Genomic DNA, 19,831 nt, shown 5'->3' with positions numbered 1-19,831 from the left:
TGTTGAACAAGAAACAAATAGATACATCAGTGATAGGTTTGTGTGTCTGTTTCAGATCTCCAATGATGATACTATCATCCCTGGCTGGGAGGGGAAGATTGTTGCCTGGATTGAAGAGGAACAGAGTACGGCCTGCTGAGCACAGTCGTCAGGACAATAGTGTTTATTTCATATCGGAAGTTGCTGGGGACTGATTGCAGGAAGTAACTCTGACAAGTAGTGCTATGTGCTGTGTCGCCTCAGGAGATGAGTTGTCAAGAGGATAGTATTTATCAATTTTGTTGGATTTTCCTTGAGACTTTTTTAAGGAATGGAATATAAAACCCTACGACTTAACACAGACGTGATATTGGAAGACTGTCTCATATGTTGTTGAGATAATAGTATGCGTAAACAGAATTGAATTCTGGATGTTATTGGAGGATTTTATCGAAGGACAAGGGAGGATATTTTATCAGACTTACTTACAAGGGAGAGAACTCCTACTACGGCAGAATGTGATTGTTTTTCAAACAGAAGTAATAATATTTCCCCAAATGAAAAGATACAGACATGTAGAGAATATTCCAGTTAGAAGTTGTTGAGATTCAGACCAACAACCACTTCCTCTCACAAAAACTACCCAACATTCCTGTGACACATTCTGGAAAGATTGGATACTTCAGGACTACAACACACAGCATTCCAACTCATATGTTCCCTAAATCGAACACAACCTTAACCAAAGCAAAGACCATGTACGGAAATGGTCCCTGGTCAGACTCCGACACCAAAACCAGTTGTCCAGTTGTTTCTGATTGCTGCTGTTCATGTGGGTTACGTTTCTCTCGACGATATTCCTGCTTCATGATAGAGTCAGCCGAGGTAGGACCTGCCTGATGCTGTAGAACTCCGTGCAACATTTGGCAAAGGTTTCCAGCCAGGATTAGTCGTGGGATAAAGTGTCGGCTTACAAGTTGAGCTGACGCTGATTTCTGCTAAGCAAGCAGGCTTTTGTTCATGTGTTTATAGGAAGGTGCTTCAACAATGCTCTCTTTTCTTCAGTGTTTTAACAAGGCTTGGCCACTGCAGGAAGGTTTCTGTTAATGGTAGTGATATGACAATTATTTTAATGATTGCAATAGACCACGTGGAAAACTTAATGGAGTGGTTTCCCAAATGTTTTTTGCATGTTTCAAATGTTTGATGGTCGACAACTTAACTGAGTTTTGTACTTATGTAAAGAATCTGCTGGTAGTACTGATTCAGAAAATTGTGTAGGTTAAAGAGAGGTGTTATATAACGCTGGGTGGATGTGACGTGCGGATGAGGATATGCAGCTTAGTGCAGGTGTCAAACATTATGTTTAGCCATCTGTGATGAAAGGCTAGAGGTCAAACACTATGTCTAGCCTGTTGTCATGAAAGGGTAAGAGTGATACAATGTGTCGAACATTATGTCTAGCCAGTTGTCATGAAAGGATAAGAGTGATTCAATGTGTCAAACATTGTCGCTAGCCAGTTGTCATGAAAGGCAAGTTGCCACACAGTGTGTCAAACATTGTCTCTAGCCATCTGTCATGAAAGGCTAGAGGTCAAACACAGTGTCAAGCAAACTGTTTTGAAAGCCATGTGTCACACCAGTTGTAAAATGTTGTGTCAAGCAAGCCCTTTTGAAAGGTCTGGTGTCAAACTCATGGAAGGATAGGTGTCATGAATGGCAAACAATGTGTCAAACATTGTCAAACAATATGTCAAGCTAGATGATAATATTTTATTCAGATATTTCAGGACAGGTAAGAGTTATGAAATAGGACCCTTAAGGTATGTCACATGATGTGTCATTACAATTGTTATGCCGCTCCTTCCATGTGAGGTGTTACGACACAGGAGTGATGATACGGAAAGTATCACCCTTAGAGAGGAAACATAGTTATCATATGAATATTGTCATTGGTACATATGATGATATAAGGGAATTACTTCCATGAGAACACCCATGAATACCAGAAAGATTGCAGATTCAGCATTTAAACAATTATCATCCTCATTCCAGTGAGACGTAGAGACTTTTACCAACTGTGTATACCATCACACGAGACACCTGCAACCAGTACTGATTTTCTGAACCAGTTTTACCAGTAATACTGTTCAAGATTTTCGGAATTTTTATGACAGTGTTTCATTACAAACATTTGACACCCTGTGAATTTGGACTTATGCAGTCCTCAAATCATCGTCTCCTCTGGGGCCAGGCTGTGTCGTGATTGTCTGACATCAACCCTCCTACTGCCTCAGTTGCCAAATATCCATTGTTTGAGAATGTTTGTGTTGTCACCATCGCCCATCTGCACTGGTTTAGTCTGTATCCTGTAAGCAGCCATCAGTCGTCATGGAAACAAAGGGGCACCTGCTAAACCCTGTACCTGACCATTCACATTGTATCAAAACATGAACTAATCTAACATGACACAGATGATTTCTGTAAGGCATTGAGGCTAGTTCAGTTGATTTTCTTGCTGCACAGAACTAAATTTGACTTAAATTTTAAAAAAGTATAAAAAAAATGATTTAAATATTGATTTTTGTTAAAATTGTATTTTCATTTGCAAAGTGTATCTGTGAAACAAGATATGAAAGTGTTCTAGCCTTTCACAAAACCTTGCCTTTCATGTAGGCTGTGTTAAAAACATTATGTCATTGTCACTTCAGAAGTTCTCAGATATTAACAGTTGTCGTGTTTGCAAAATATGTGTAGAATCACTACTGTGTGGACGCCACATCTAGCCACACGAAGGCAAGCAAGTTACTATGTCCAGCTTTAAATTTCATTATCTTCAGAGGGGCCGTGGTGTAGCCAAGTGGTTAAAGCACTGGCTCATCATGCCGAAGACCCGGGTTTGACCCACATGTGTACATTGTGTGAATCCCATTTCTGGCAACCCCGCCGTGATATTGCTGGAATATTGCTAAAAGTGGCGTAAAATCATACTCACACACTCGTTATCTTCCGAACCATTAACCATTACATTGCGACATTTGAGCATTTGAGGGTGATGTTGGTGTTCCCCAGTGTCCTTGCCTAATGTCTTGTTCCACAAAGCGCTGTGACTATCGTAGGTCTATGTATGAGAGTTACGATCACCTTTCGATCGCTCTGTGGAACCGGAATCAGGCCCTGAGTGGTTGAATGTCTGTGTCGTGTCGGAGTGTCAAGACACAACTCTATAAGTGCAATAATCGCAGATGTTAACTGATATTTTGAAGGCATATTCAAATGAAATTGATTTTTGTCGAGTTACCCATCTTATTTCATTTTGTAATTTCGTCAGTTTTCTCCATAATGAATATGGAGGATTCTGTTCATATGCATTCATATGTATGAGAAATTTGAACCATTTTCTTTTGTATTTTTGTCAGTTTTCTCCTTGACATATGGAAGATAATGGCTCGTTAGAATTCAAAATCTTAGAAGGGAGATAACCCTTGTAAACATTCTATTTTGTATCTTCGTAATTCTGGAGAATTCAAATATATGAGAAGGGAGATAACTCTGGTCACCATTCCATGTTTCTTTGGAAACTGTTGACGGTTCATTTATTCTGCTTCTGTAATGCTGCATATGTATTCTTGTATGATATGAGAGACGTATTCTACAACTCGTGCTGATCAGATGATACTGTGAAACTGTTAACACTGCATCTGTTAGCTCTGCAATTGTTAGCTCTGCAATTGTTAACAACATGCAACTGTCAACACTGCTGTTGTTAACAATGTGCATCTGTCAACACTGCCATTATTAACAATGTGCAACTGCCATTATTAACAATGTGCAACTGTCAACACTGCCATTATTAACAATGTGCAACTGTCAACACTGCCATTATTAACAATGTGCAACTGCCATTATTAACAATGTGCAACTGCCATTATTAACAATGTGCAACTGTCAACACTGTCATTATTAACAATGTGCAACTGTCATCACTGCCGTTGTTAACAATGTGCAACTGCCATTATTAACAATGTGCAACTGTCAACACTGTCATTATTAACAATGTGCAACTGTCATCACTGCCGTTGTTAACAATGTGCAACTGTCAACAATGCAGTTATTGTCAACTCTGCAGTTGCTGACATTGTGCAACTGCTACTGACATTGTGCATCTTTTAACTCTTCATCTGTTGACGTGAAACGGTCAAATTCTTATCTCAATCACAGTCATCACAAAGTACCTGTTTCACAAAGATATCTCTGAATTTTATGTAACACTTTGGGCTCTTGTGTCAACATTTATTCAACATTCACAAGAAATTAATCCTCACAAGGGAATTCCAGTCATCTATCTTTATGGCGTGTCCGATGTTTCCCTGTGATTGTTTTGTTGAATGGAGCTAAGGTCATGATTCATATGTATTTTACAAGAAACATGATTATTGATATTCCTCACTGTATCAGTATCGGACACTAATATACCATGTGTTTGTGCCTTCATAGTTCATGACAAGCTCTTAGCCCTCACTGCAGTGGTGTGTGTGTGCCACGATCACAACACACACACACTTCTGTCCTTGAAAGGGTTAAGTTCCACTACGTGTTGTCACTGTGGTAGATATCAGTATTAGGATGTTGATAGTTTGTGCAAGTCTGTAAGGAGTTACCTCCCTTGGGCTACTGGCAATTTTGAATATATGCTCAGTGAGTGTACCAATGTATAGCAGTGTCTAGTAGCTTTTTCACTTGACATTTGTACTTCGTTTTTGAAATGCGGTGTTTCGTGTCTTTCAACTGCAGAGATATTGATGTCAATGCTTTTGCCACAGTTTTGTCGCCAAGCTTCAGCAGAAGTCAAACCACCCACCAGTCAATGCTATCATCCCACTTCCATCAACATGAGCTTCACAGGTGCATCACAGGTGCATCACAGGTGCATTACATCAACAGGCAACAAAGTCAACAATCTGGAATTTTGATCATGTAATTTTGACTTGCTTTTAGGAGTAACTGGTAACCAACAGAATATCAGAATCATCATAATAATAACTAAATCGACATTTTTCTGTTAATTTGTGAGTTAATGCTAGAAATATTTAAACTTAATCTACTAGTCATCGAACAATGAGTCAGGCAGCGTGATCTAGTTGTCCGAGCTCTACACTTCATAATCATGGTGGGGCGGTGGGGTAGCCTAATGGTTAAAGCGTTGGCTCGTCACGCCGAAGACCCGGGTTCGAATCCCCACATGGGCACAATGTGTGAAGCCCATTTCTGGTGTCCCACGCCGTGATGTTGCTGGAATATTGCTAAAAGCGGCGTAAAACCATACTCAGTCAGTCAGTCAGTCATAATCTTGGTTCAGACTCACTACTGAGTTCATTATGCCTGTTGAAATTTTGTGTGTTAAGGTAACTTTCCTTTAAGTATAAAAGAAACAAAATCAGACCTTTATTGTTGGAATTTGGGTGGAGGAAAACAAATGTTACTGTTTGAACATTAAAATTCATGACACTGTTGAGATCTCAGCAGGGCTATCAGCTAAAAATAGATTTACCAGTGTTGATTGAGAAGTGAACGTAAGATTTTCGTAGTGTAAAGACAGTGACAGCTATTTGAGAATAGCATCACTGCAATATGACAATCAGCACGTTTTCGTTCTGGCAAGGTAGCCTTGCTACAAGCATGGGAAGCTGCACATGACGGAGCAAGTGACGAGGATGGGTTGGTGCTGCATTGCTTGAATATACTTCAGGGTCTTAACAGTTTCCGCCATTCCTCCTGGATGATATTAGTATGTCTGATCTCACCCTGCAGGGAGGTGTGGTATAATGCTTGTATACAATCTTCATGGTATATATATATCTGAAATGAGCCAGCTATTTTCTAACAGTGTAATAATTCATATCCAGTGTTTTTAGTTACGGAATATCAATATATTGTCTTCATGTTCTATATGTAAATGAGCCAGCTGTTTTTATATCAATGTATGAATTCCTGAATTGCACTGGTTCTCTGTGAGTACTGTTTTACCATTCCAAGAGGATACTTCATAAACGGGTATCTCTGCTGACTCTTGTCAAATCTCAATCCTACATATGTTATCACAGAGATTGACAACAGCAGACTGGAAGTTTACTGCACTGTAATACATGATACGTATAATTTCAGAATTTTCCTGTCAGTCGAAATTTCTAAATCGGTCTAGTCGAATTCTCCAAATTCTTCTGCAGTTGTCCGTTTTTGTTACAGTCACAGAGGCAGTGATTTGAAGAATCGTTTCGCATCGAACATTCCGCCGTGAAGATTTTGTTATCTTACCATTATGTTGTTGAGTCTTATTACGTACGTGACTGTTTTGTCACATTAAGAGGTCATAGGTATGACCGGTGTTTATTGTGTCTCCGTCCCCAGCCGATCATTATCGGCCTTGTATATCATTTCTCACGTGCTTCATTTAATTTACATCAAGTTGCAAACTCAGCATATTTTGTTGTGCATCTTAGTCACTAGGGTTTTGTTCATCGCTATGGTTACCATCCATAGTCCAAATGTTTGTATGCAGATGAGTAGATTTTTATCTTTTACTTTTTTTGGTAGTTTTATAGATTTCATAATTTATTTGTAGATTCCTTTCTCAGATGAGAATTCTGACAATGTTTTAGTAGAAACTGTTGGCAGAAAGTGTCTTCTTCAAACAGATATATCTAGTCAAGGTGATATATTCCTTACAACTTTCTGTGAATCTGTTGAAATTTGGAGATTACCTTCATAAGAAGGGCTTAATGTGGGTAATAATGGCATATTGCAGTGAAGAGATGGGAGGCTGATCATAGGTAGAGAATAAGACTTCTAGTAGAATACAATGGGTTGAAAGTGGGGAACAGCCAGCTTAAGGTAGAGAATTAAGGCTTGTGCCCAGGGGGAATGCTTATGGTGGGGAATAAGGGTTTATAGGGGGAAAATGAGGTAGAGCTAGCAAATAAAGTGGAGAATAATGGCTTATGGTGGGGAATATAAAACACTTACGTAGTTGATAACAATAACTAAGTATGTGATATAGGGAATAAAGCCTTGTTATATGTTGATCATGCTCTCCTCAGTGCTGCTAGTGGGCGGTGGGGTAGCCTAGTGGTTAAAGCTTTGGCTCGTCACGCAGAAGACCCGGGTTCAAATCCCCACGTGTGAAGCCCATTTCTGGTGTTCCCCGCCGTGATGTTGCTGGAATATTGCTAAAAGCGGCGTAAAACCAAACTCAGTCAGTCAGTGCTGCTAGGAGTGTTCCCTTAAACTTAGGTGCAGTTTGCTTCCTTTTGTTAATTGGAAGGAAAATGTAACAAATTGATTTGATCTGGCTTATTTTTGTCAAAGAATAATATCATGTCTTACTCAAAGATCTTGTTTATTCAATGCCAAATTAAGGTTTCATGTTTTTCATAAAAGAATATTGTCTCCTTAATGGAAGGTGACCTAAACATTTCATGTTTTTGACAATCAGTTTAATATAAAATTACATTTCAAGTTTATTTAATTGTTGTCATATCATTTTCAGTTTTCATACAGATTGGTTCATTTTTGAAAGGTTCACTTAATGATTTCATGTTTTGTTATTCCCATATGTTAATGCTAGCGGTCACTGCCGAGATCAGCCCACCAGTGTCACGTCACTGCCTGTGTGCCCACCAGTTTATGTCTAAGTATGCTCTGTAAACACAATTAGCTGTTCGCTTGTGTACAAACTGCATATTTATGTCCATATATCCCATGTCTGTGTGTCTACAGTCTTCACTACGCATGAAGCATTATGTGATTCTCTGCCGCTTCAGTCGGCCGTGGCAAAATGTCAAAATAAATACAAATTGCAAAGTATGGCATGTGTTTGGTTTATGTTGCTGTCGGGGTGCCAGATGATATATATTGGCAACTCTTATCAGACTCGGGGTTTACATGTTTCTTGGAGGTTGGGTTGGATTTTAAGTCATGTTCAAGATTATTGCACTAATGGAAAACGTGACTGTTTCATATAAAAGTGAAGGCGGCCTTGTGTTCAAAGGGAAAGCGCGAGCGTGTTACGCCTAAGACCTGGTTTTGATTCCGAACATGGGTTCAATGTGTGAACCCCATTTCTGGGATATAGCTAAAAGCGGCATGAAACCCAACTCACTCATACCATAACATTCACACCATTTTATATAACATGTCAATGAATTGTTAAAAATGTATTGACAAAACACGTGACAGAGAAGGGGGAACGAGAGTGATTTGTCTTGTGCATATGGCGGAGGACTGTTTCAAATCTAGACCAGACAATCCAGTGATGAACATATGCAACTGGAATAGGACATGAGTCAAGCAAGCCTGACCACCCGATCCTGTTACGACAAGCATGGGTTTCTGAAGACCAGTTCGGTATCTGTTGTGACCACCATTATTGTTGATAAAGTCAAGCAGCAAGGAAAACACCAGATGATTGAGTTTTGTGTTACGACGCTCTTAGCAATATTCCAGCAATATCACGGCGGGGGACACCAGAAATGGGCTTCACACATTGTGGGGATTCGAACCCGGGTCTTCGGCGTGACGAGCAAACGCTTTAACCACTAGGCTACCCCACCGCCCCTCTAGATGATTGGCCCGCCGTGATATTGCTGGAATATTGCTAAAAGCGGCCTAAAACTCAGTCAGTCTAGATGATTGAAAACAGCCTTGGGGATGTAGCTTCAAATGTCAACCAAAGGAGCTAGCATTGGCAGCTGGCTCTGGTCCTGTTGTGGGTATCGATCTGTTGAGAGAAACAGATGGCCATGGCAGAAGAGCCTTGTAATGTTGCTTGGCAAAGCCTGATGTAATACACTGTGGCAACCCTTTTGACTAAAATACCTGGGATCCAAAACATTTTGAGTGAGTGATTTATGCCGTACTCAGCTATATTCCAGCTATACAACAGCGGTCTGTAAGTAATCAAGCCTGGACCAGACAATCCAGTGATCAACATCATGAGCATCGTTCTACGCAATTGGGATACAATGACAATGTCAACCAAGTCAGCGAGCCTGACCACCCGATCCTGTTAGTCACCTCTTACGACAAGCATGGGTTACTGAAAATTCTAACCCAGATCTTCACGGGTCCAAAATATTTTGAGGGCTGCAGATGTCAAATAACACATCCTGGCATATCCCATACATGTCACAAAATGCACATAGTTGGAATACAAATTCACTCAAAACATTCACATTAACTCCAAAGAAGAGACGACAGATATAAGTTTGTGAAGTATTTATTGGCCATAAACTTATGTACAAAACTTTGACTATAAAAGATGAACTGAGGATGAAGCTTGTACAAATGAAGGCAATGGGCAATACAAAATACTGGTGAGGAAGGGCATCACACCTAACAAGCACCTGCTGGAGCCCCAACAAACAGCCAGGACAAGCACCTGCTGGAGCCCCAACAAACTGCCAGGACAAGCACCTGCTGGAGGGCCTGGACCCATGGTAAACACTCCTAGCCTACAGTCATTCACTAATGACAGGAATGGGAGGTGGGGACTGAACATCTCACAAGCTGAAATCAAACTTTCATTAAATTGTACTGCTACTTTACCCCAGGCAAATCCAAACTTTTCAGAATTCACCCCACTTTCCAATGTGCCATTGTGAATGTACCTAGATGAGGACAGGCATGCTGATGTACCAGGGCAAGCTCCACCAGGGTGCGTCTTAATACAGTTGAATGTAAGGTGAAATAACTCAACCAAACATGGAGTGTCTCCAAAACCTTTAAATTAAGTTACATCTTGTAAACAGAGATTCTTCCTATAAATTTTAACATGTTCATCTAAAAATGTGAAAATACTGAAACAAATTCTAGGTCTAGACTACCTTTACATCGTTCAAAAGTTTTCGACACAGATCTTTCACTTTCCTATTTCCCTTAGTATTTCAACCTTCCCTGCATGGCAAATTATTCTGTAAGCAGATGGGCTTATTCACAGACACTCAACATTCAGGACAGCAGTACTGTTAGCTGTAAAGGCAAAATAAATTATCAGTGTAGAAAATAGTTGCAAAATTGTACAAAATATCATAAATAAAAGTTGATATGACTATGCTTCAGCCACTGTATTCAACCTAATTAGTACCTGGCCCTCGTCAGGTTCAGCCCCAGCTGTTCTCAATCCAGAAAGCTAAGGTGACAGAAATTAAGGTTGGCATTAGAATCAGTAAACATTCGTGTAAACTTGTGAGTGAGTGAGTTTAGTTTTACGCCATTTTTACCAATATTCCAGCAATATCACAGCGAGGTACTTCACACATTGTACACACGTGGGAAAAAGAACCCAGGTTTTTGGCGTAACGCGCGGAAAATTTAACCACTATGTTAACCCACTGCCACGCCCCCTATATTTTGCAGTATTTCAGGAGGATCAGTAATAGAAATAATAAACAGGCCCTTGATAAACACTGTGCATACAACTGATTCAGTTACATACGGACATTCTTGAAATTACCATAAACCAACCATTTCCTAGTAACTGGAGCCAGAGACTAACTGGTTGAACACGGTACTACTATCTGAACAACTACTCTAATTAGAATATAAACAGTCTTGCTACTACACTGTACAACAGCATGTTCGCATATTCATGGCATTTACAAACTCAGCCAATCAGAAGCTGTACGATTCAAGTTTCAATCATTACACAATGATGTAAATGAAACAGCACTATTTCAAATGTTTATACTGTTGATTTCTGATTGGTTGAAACATCCCTGTTGAGCTCTGATTGGTTGAACATTGGTACACATGAAGACAGAGACAATCAGCCAATACAATCATTCACAGGTGGTCAAATTATTTGATTGCTGTACAACAAATTAATATCATCTCAATACACTGGATAAAAATACATCAGAAGAAATAAAGGTTTTGATTTTTTAATAGAAAAAGACAAGTCACCTTTTATTAAGTAAATTAACATATTTTCAAACATCTTACTAAATAATAAATTCAATTTATTTAGGTTTTAAGAATATTTGCTGCTAAAATAAAATATGTTCAAGCATAAATATTACCATGGAACAATTTATCATAAGTACTTGTAGACATTTATACGGATATAACCTGACAAGCTAATTAGGAAGTAATTTCTTACCAACCATCACGGGACAATGATACTTTGCTTGTGTGAATCACATTTAATTTAATCTTATTCCATATGAATACTGGTAACAATACTAATGGCAGTAACCATGGTAATTTGTCACCCACAGATTTGATTTATGCCTGATCAGATTTACGCACATCCACTAAACACTGACAGAATTCTTTTTCGTTTTTTTTCTTCGAAGACAATCACCCATTATCGTCACATGATTGAGATGAGACTAAGAAACTGATTTCTAAAAATGAATTTGTGCAACATTCATTCAACCTTCCTGATTCTTTGGTTAATGTTTAAAAATTGGTCCATGAAAGATGGCCGACGACGTTGGCTGTACACACAGATTTATCCTGAGATAAGTCAAGGCAAAATGTGACAATGTAATCAAAGGGAGATAACTGTCTCTAAGATGGACTATGAGTGGAAGGTGGACACTGTAGCATAGCTGCAACAGAAATTTGACTTCACAAATTGCATCCATATGAGCCATCGAAAAAATGTGGCGATGTAATCAAAGGGTGATAACTCTGTCCCTACTGTTGATTGACTGAGTGGAAGGTGCATGCTTTTCAGGTCTGACCGAATTAGAACTTCACAAATTGCATTCATACAAGCCATCGAACATCTAACTAAAATTCATCGAGTCAAAGTATCAATGAAATGGGTGTTGTTTTAGGAGTCTATGTTTATATCACTTTCAATTCATTCACAGTGCAGTGGACAATATTACACATGAAGAAAGTTTGCTAATTCGAGCTTTGCAAAAAGTGCATATCTGTTCATAATTGACATTTACTTGTTTTCTGAAGTATTTGAAATGTCTCCATGGCAACAGGAGTATATGGCACAAGTGGTGCTACTCACTATCACTTCAGACAAACGCACAACATTTGTACACCACGCAACTGGCACAACGCAGCTCGGGAACACTAGTCTTGGAAGTATAGAACTGAGAAATACGTATCCTTCAAAAATACAACCTGCCAAAATCGACCATATATGAAATTATGTAAACTTTTTACATTTTAAACACCAACTCAACCATAAACCTGGATAGTCTTAGAATTCATAGATTCATGGATATTTAGGTGTAGGTGTTTAGTTTTAATTCTGTATCTGTGAGATTTCAGATTCTCTAAACAAAATGGAACATGTTTCAAGTTAGAATGAGATTCCAAGTTTGTACATTGTTGACACTGAGATTTCTCAACCAGTATCAGTGGAGTCTTGCACTGAAAGGAATAAACACCTGTGTAGGAACCTATGGAAGAAACACCAACACATATTGTTGTATTCTGTCAAACAATGCCATGCAATATGACACGTATCAACATACAAGCTGATGCAGTACGAGACAACCTCCACGTTTCATTATACAAAAAACAACATATACTCAAGAAAAGTCAACATATTTCTCCTACCAAATTATTAATCTGAAATAAGAAAGAAATACATGAACTTATATGAGGAGAGAAGAATTCACCGAAAGTATGAAAATATCTGTGTATGAGATATTGGTGAATATCCCCTGTTTCCCACTGTACAGACAGATTCTACAGCAGCACATGCAACAGTCACTATCTGCGCAACACTCACTCATACTCTGGCCAAAAATACAAGATACAAACAATATAGGTGTTTCCAGGAACCAAATGACCCTTATCTTCAGCCCCGAACCCAAAACCTTTCCCTGTTTTCTCTACGGAAGAGTTTATATGGATGTCAACTTCTTTACTATGAGGAACACAATGTTTTGGAGTATATCCTTTCTCAAAAACGTTGCGTTCCTTATAAAGAACTTGACATCCATAACAACTCTCTTCCTGAAGTGTATCACTTCTAAATGTCATTCGAAGACTTGTTTTCTCTAGTTTATAAAACACCCCACTGTCCACATTTTATGACAAATATAATTAGTTCAATAACAAGATGAAGACGAACAATTTTTATAGATAGACAACTTCTTTAATGCAACAGATGCCACGTTTGGGTGTAGATGTTAATACTGACTGACTGAGTTTGGCTTTACGCCGCTTTTAGCAATATTTCAGCAACATCACGGCAGGGGACACCAGAAATGGGCTTCACACGTTGTACCCATTTGGGGATTCGAACCCCGGGTTTTCGGCTTGACGAGCCAACGCTTCAACCACTAGACTACCCCACCGCCCCGACTGTTAATAATCCAGTGATGATGGCATTAGCATTTACACTGAAATGTCGCATCTCTTGCAATAAAGAAGTTGTCTATCCATAAAACTTGTTCTGTTTCATCATTCAAGCTTCTTAATGACATTAAAGAAGCAATAGATGAATCTTTAAAAAGTTTACAAAATGGTTAAAGTTAAAAAAAACAGCTGATATATCGCCCTCCTATATTGATCGACTGGATCAGGAAACACATATATTGTTTTTCGGCCTTACGCACACAGGCTCAACACCCTCAACAGTTCATGGACAATGAGTTAGTGAACTTGACAAAACCACAAGTTGTACCTGCTCAGGGGAGACAATCACAATCTGTCCAGCAAAACATCAAGCTACTCATGTTGTTTCAGAATCTAAAGTGTTATACCACTTCCGATTGTGATTCACAATGAAAGGTGCATATTGGTCACCTGACTATGTCCTGGTCACGGTGTCACATGACTTGAGTGTCTGGGTCACATGATCCGTGTACTGAGGTCACATGATCCATGTGCTGAGATCACCTGAAGTTTGACCAATCATGCTGTGACTTTGTTCAAATACCAACACAAACGCCATTGGTCAATCCACAATGGCCACATGACAACCACACAACCAATGATCAGTCACATAACATAATGCAAGGTCACATGACAATGCTGCCAGCCAATGAGAGATCACAACACTTCACTATACAGATGTTTCGGAGTTTAACCGCAGCACAAACTTGTTGCTTTTGGGGTCGATGACCTCTTCCGTGAGACTGAAATGTGGGATCTTGCGGACCGAACACAACAACGACACGTCCCCGCTCCGCAGCTGAAACAACGACCCATGCTCCACTTCCCTCGTGACCAGCTGATCACACACAAGCACCCAACGTTCCGTGGCTTTGTAAGATTTTTCGTTCATGATGACGACCCCCTGTGTGAGGTACCTCTCGATGAAGGAACGGGGACTCATGTCGTGAGCGATGCACGTGGCAAGATGGTTGAGCACAGACTCCATGGTGTAGCGCGGCTGTTGACGGGTGACGCGCAGGAACTTCTGTAGGGCTCGGGCCATGGATGGGAACACGGCCTGGGCGGCTTCCTGTGGGTCCATCGGGATCGCAGGACCTGCAGGAACAACAACAACCTTAGTTTGAGAGACGGAGTAAAATGACAGATTAATTTATGTAAACTTGAAGTGTGGTGGTCTTGGGGCTGGAGGTCCTGTGATGACAGTATTAGTGAGTTTAGTTTTACGTCGCTTGTAACAATACTCCAACAATATCATGGCGGGGGACACCAAAATGGGCTTCACACTTTGTAACCATGTGGGGTATCGAACCCAGGTCTTTGGTGTGTTGAGCCAGCATTTTAACCACTAGGCTACCCCATCGCCCCCTTGTGGTGATAAAACAAGGTTATTTCTAGAGGAGGGGTTAAATGACATGTTAAAATTTGATAGCCTACAGTGTTGGAGGTTTTTGACATGATGTTGTTTGCTGTTTATGTCCCCTTCCGAGTTAATCCAGTTATATGATGGTTGTTGGTAAATAATGACTGGCTATACAATACACTGACTGACCAGTTGGTATACGATAACGTGCATGGACCAAGCCAGTGAGTCTCACCATAATGTAAACATTATATTCTAGAATTCTCTATTAGGCCAGACCAATTTATTTCTTGTTTTACGGATCCGCCTGTCATATTTTTTCAAGAATAAGAAAAAAAATAAAAGTTAATTTTCCCAGCTCAAAAAATAAAATCCCAATGTTTTATTGGTCAAATAGGTCAATTTACAAGAAACGTTTTTTTAGATTGTTTTTTGCCCCATATACACTTCATAAATTGCCAAAAGTAATATACTTTTAGTATTTATTTATTTATTATTTTTTCCCCCTCCTGCCTTAAGGTTTTCTGAGGACAAAATCCGTAAAACAAGAAATAAAATTGGTCTGGCCTTATTATTCTAACACAATTTGAAAATATTTCACATAAAAAAATACCAGAACACTTCCTTCACATGCTGAGGTGTTTCTGGTATCTGAGGTACTGTAATATTACGAACAGTCCTTTGATTAGAAGGATCTTTGTTTCAGCACCTATCTGATTTAACAGCAGAAAAAAGGATATTACTGTTAAAACAGCATGTGCACCAAGACAATACAAACGAGATTATTTGCAGAAGAATTCTAAGAAATATTTACAGAAATGTTCCTGCTCTGAATTTCAAAGGGAGATAACTGTTTAGCACTCAGCAATGGGAGTATTTCACTGATAGATTAGATTATCTCACAGCTAATCTTATTCTACAGAGAACTAAGTTTGTAAGGCCCTCACTAGCTGCTAAGTGCTACACTGAGTCCCTAAGCTGATAGAACCATCCATCAAAACCACACAACCAAATGGACACTGAGGAATGTTAATTTTACCCTGTCTTGTCATGTCCGCTAATGCAGTGGAGTTGACAGAATAATGGCCGGTCTTCGCGTCCCGGCCACATCAGAATCATAATCTGTTTTTGAACTTACATCCATGGTTATTTCTTTATTTCTGACACGTGTCAATGACAGAGACACCCACTGACATGACTGACAGATTTGTCACTGTTATCTAATGTATAGTGTCTTCCCTCATTCCCCACTGGACGTGTTCCTCATGACGTGAGACAGAGCGTTGCTCAAATCACTCTGGTTTTACAGCAACAATTTTGTTAAAATATTCATGGTTTAAAAACAAAGGATCAGGTATACTGGAACATCAGGCACAAACTAGGGGTTAAACGTTATACTGTGGTATGTAGTATTAATATTGCAGTATTTTGCTTTCGGTTCGACATACCGTAATGCAATAAAAACATTCAGCATTTCGGTTTTCGTACCATTCTTTTATCTAGTCATAAAATGACTGTTTTGTTCATTCACAATAACAAAGATTGTGGCTATATTTTTACATGTCATTAAACAATGTAAGGTTTGCTCTTGTAAATGTTTTGCATTAATATGATCATATCTCATACGAACAGAAGGCCTTGTACCACAATACGTACTGCAATGTTTCACCCCCAGCATAAACATACAATAGTTATACTGACAGGAGAGGTCTTTAACTTTATAGTCTGTTTGCAGTGAAAATGCACCGATGAATTTCACTTTAAACAAAAAAAGTAAATCAAATAAAGTGAAATTAAGATTGCAAATCCTCATAATTTCACTTTGCCAATTGAACATTTAAATCTCAGAATTTTATTCAACTTAGGATAAAAGTTGTTTCACAAACGATCATAGTTTCAAATCGCTATTATTGGTTTGTTTTACAAGGGGGTATGCGCAGTAGTTGGAACAGTCAAACAAATGCATGTGTGGTGCATGATGAGTGTTAATTTAGACTACCGTAGAAGCCAACCCTTCTTGTTCTCAGGGTTTCATTTAATGTGCATTGACAAAAACGCTATTTTCAGTGACTGTTTACTCATTACGTCCTCCATGTGTATCACTCGGAAGCTATCGAGAGGAAAATAGCATTCAAAATCTTTCACGTTTTTTAGGTAAAGGTTCAAACGATATGTGTGAATGTTAACTTTCGCGATTTGGTAAGCTGTGTTCTGATTGGTCAGTCCAAAAGGTTAGCTGACGCGACCTTCTACTAGGGTTTGTTAGACTCAGTATAGCAGTGGAACGAATAATACTGAGCCTAAGTTTACTTAGACTGTTTCTAACTAAGAAAAGTGGAATTCCAATATAATATTACATTTGACCACTTTCTAAAAGGCACTGTGTGTTCATATCTTCGGCCATGGAAGCCATGCCAACATACACTTGTCAGATGGGTACAAAAAATATGTGATCTAGACTACGAGTTGTCAAACTTCTGTTTTTGTGGAAGCAGCGGTGGCTGAGCGGGTTAGATGGCTGACTTTATGTGTGCTGGTGATTAGGTGCCTGACATGACACCATAGCAAAGAGTCTTGACAATAGAATGTTTCTAAAAAGTGTCTTGAAATCAACAATAAAGAATTAACTTTCACATTTTCCTCAAGTATCTTTTTCCACCTACCCTGCTCATCTTGCATCCTCTTGATGTGTGTGAATGCTTCCTCTGCCGCGACCAGCAACCTGGCTCTACGTTTCCGCACCCTCCTCTCGTACTCCTGCTCCTCGTAGAACCGATCATTATGACTAGCGTCCCTTCGCCTGGCCGCGGCGGCAAACACAGCACGTGATCGGCCCTGCTGGTTGGACTGGTTGGCCCCTCCGTCCACATCGTACACTTTGAACCCTGTAAGTTTGGCGGGGCGACGGGTGGCGTTCTCTAAGTATGGGTTGTAAGACTGGAAGTCCTTCAAATACTGCTCCAACACCCAGACAGCTGCTCTCTGGATGCTGAGCACGCCCATCGTATACGAGTGACTCTCCCCATCCGGCGACCGCGTCACGCTAATGACATACTGAGGTTGAATCTGTCTCACTTCCAACAAAATGATGGCGAGATAGTGAATGAAAAGAAGTCCGTCGACTAGCGACACCGAGAACTGAACTATAGAGTGATACTTCTGCTCTCGTTCCTTGAATATCCGAACACCATAGAACAGCCAGAATGCAAATGTCAACACAAATACAAGGAAAAGCACAACTGCTCGGAAAATAAAAACTCTCGGCATCGTGGCTTTAGGTTGACGGAAAAACAGCGCAAATGTTCCTACAAATAGTATGATGAGTTTAAAAGCAAAACTAATGAGCAGACCTTCGCACTCTGGCTTACACATCATGTCGTCCCCCGGTGCTGTTACGAGTGTGCCATCTGTTCGCACATTCCAGTCCACGATACCCAGTTTGGGTAGGACCACCATCGCAATAGGCGAAAAGAATCCAAATATACTGAGCACAGCCGCTAAAGCTGACCCCACATATCGTGTACAGTCAAACCCTACATTGTCCTCGAATTCTTTTGAGAATTTATGCATGTCCTCCATCGAGAAGCCGGTCTCGCTGGTGTTGCCTGTAATGGCGGTGGTGTTATCGCCCCAGTTGTCATCCTGAGGGATCACTTGGACTTCTATACGTTCCTCCTCGTGACAATCGTCAGACATGTGACCTGGCGTCTTGATCGTGACTGAGCGGTCGTCACGGTCCCCTCGGTCACGGCTCCGACCTCTGTGACTGGATGGTCGCCCACTCTGTTGACGGTGACGGTGATGGTGGCTGCCATGGCTACGGTGGGACCGCTCGGATCTGTCACTGCGACCAGAACGTACTGATTCTGCTCCGTCCATCTTAGATACCGCTTACTTGACAACTGCTAATAGGGTGACTGAAAATAAAATCAGCGAATTAGCATTCATTGTACATCTTCAGGTATTATCAATGTGAATAAACAAACAAAAACTGAACACACACTGTCAAGGAAGATCACAAAAATATTGATAACAATTTTGCATATATATACATATTGAATATGTACTCAATATTGTATAGATGTGTATATGTACTCAACTTTTTATAAACGGAAAGTATATAGACTCAGAGCTCCCTTTGTCAAGAGTTGATCAAAAAGTCCAAAACGCACTTTTCTTAAATGTTTCTTTGTAACCTGGTTTCAATACTATTCACAGACTTTCTATACTGCATTCATATAAACGCTGAAATGTATTAACCTAATTTCATGGGTTCAGAGACCTCATTTTTGGAGAATGACCCGAGTGAACATCGACAATTATATGTGATCCAATTTGCCAACACAATACCCAATATGGCTCCTGGGAGCGGCCATATTAACTCTTGGGTATACTGTGCCAACACAGCTAAAAATACATTCCCTGTTCATAAGCTGCCATTACGAAAGCATGAAAACATCTGAATCTCTCCAACTTAATGGCTTTACAAGCCAACCACTAATGACAGTATGTCAGAGTTGTTTCCCTTCATTAACTCTCCTGGCTGGGAGGACAAAAAGTAATAGGGATTAAACATTACATGGTATATGCCTTTAACATGGAGGCCCTGTCATGTCATTTCATCTTAAATCTGTCTGCTTGATAAATGAGTACAGTCATACGTCATTATTAGCAAACTTCCAGCTATAGCATTGATATGTTGGCCCATAGTTGGCCCATAATCACCGGTTTGGTTGGCCCATAGTTGTCAAACTGACGATGGGCCCACTTGGATATGCTCATCAGGTCCACGTTGGCCCATCATGTTGGCTAATTGTTGGGCCAACAAATGAAAATTCACACTAAACCATGGCCCATAATTGGCCCAACGTAGTGATTTTGTTGGCCTTATGTTGGCACCACCGTGTTTCAACATTTAGCTCTTTCTTGACCTTTGTACTAAACCATGGCCCATACTTGGCCCAACATTGTGATTTAGTTGGCCTTATGTTGGCACAACTGTATTTCAACATTTAGCTCTTTCCTGACCTCTGCAATCAGAAACATATATAAACAACAAAACAAGTTAATCAAGTGAACTATTTAATTCTTTTTTTATTATTGTTATTTGAACAATAT

The 19,831-nt window shown here is 39.8% G+C and overlaps 2 protein-coding genes across 3 annotated transcripts in view; one reads left to right on the top strand and one right to left on the bottom strand.

Annotated features, from left to right (window-relative positions):
• The window catches only part of LOC124280790 (dixin-like), an 86,210-nt gene extending 78,368 nt beyond the window's left edge, over nt 1-7,842 (top strand). The window contains 2 exon segments of the mRNA XM_046716763.1: nt 56-7,123; nt 7,301-7,842. Of these exon segments, the coding sequence (XP_046572719.1) occupies nt 56-139 (84 nt within the window). The 3' untranslated portion in view covers nt 140-7,123; nt 7,301-7,842.
• Nucleotides 7,843-13,322: 5,480 nt separating this feature from the next.
• The window catches only part of LOC124280789 (vang-like protein 2), a 47,202-nt gene continuing 40,693 nt past the window's right edge, over nt 13,323-19,831 (bottom strand). For both annotated transcript variants that reach the window (XM_046716760.1, XM_046716761.1), the window contains 2 exons: nt 17,377-18,630; nt 13,323-14,448 (listed from right to left, as the gene is read on the bottom strand). In XM_046716760.1, coding sequence (XP_046572716.1) covers nt 14,021-14,448; nt 17,377-18,592 — 1,644 coding nt within the window. In that variant the 5' untranslated portion in view covers nt 18,593-18,630 and the 3' untranslated portion in view covers nt 13,323-14,020. The remainder of the gene's footprint in view (nt 14,449-17,376; nt 18,631-19,831) is intronic.

Source organism: Haliotis rubra, unplaced genomic scaffold (assembly GCF_003918875.1).
Source record: "Haliotis rubra isolate DU_JTF1 unplaced genomic scaffold, ASM391887v1 Scf274, whole genome shotgun sequence".
NCBI lineage: Eukaryota > Metazoa > Mollusca > Gastropoda > Lepetellida > Haliotidae > Haliotis > Haliotis rubra.
This window is presented reverse-complemented; position numbering and strand designations above follow the sequence as displayed.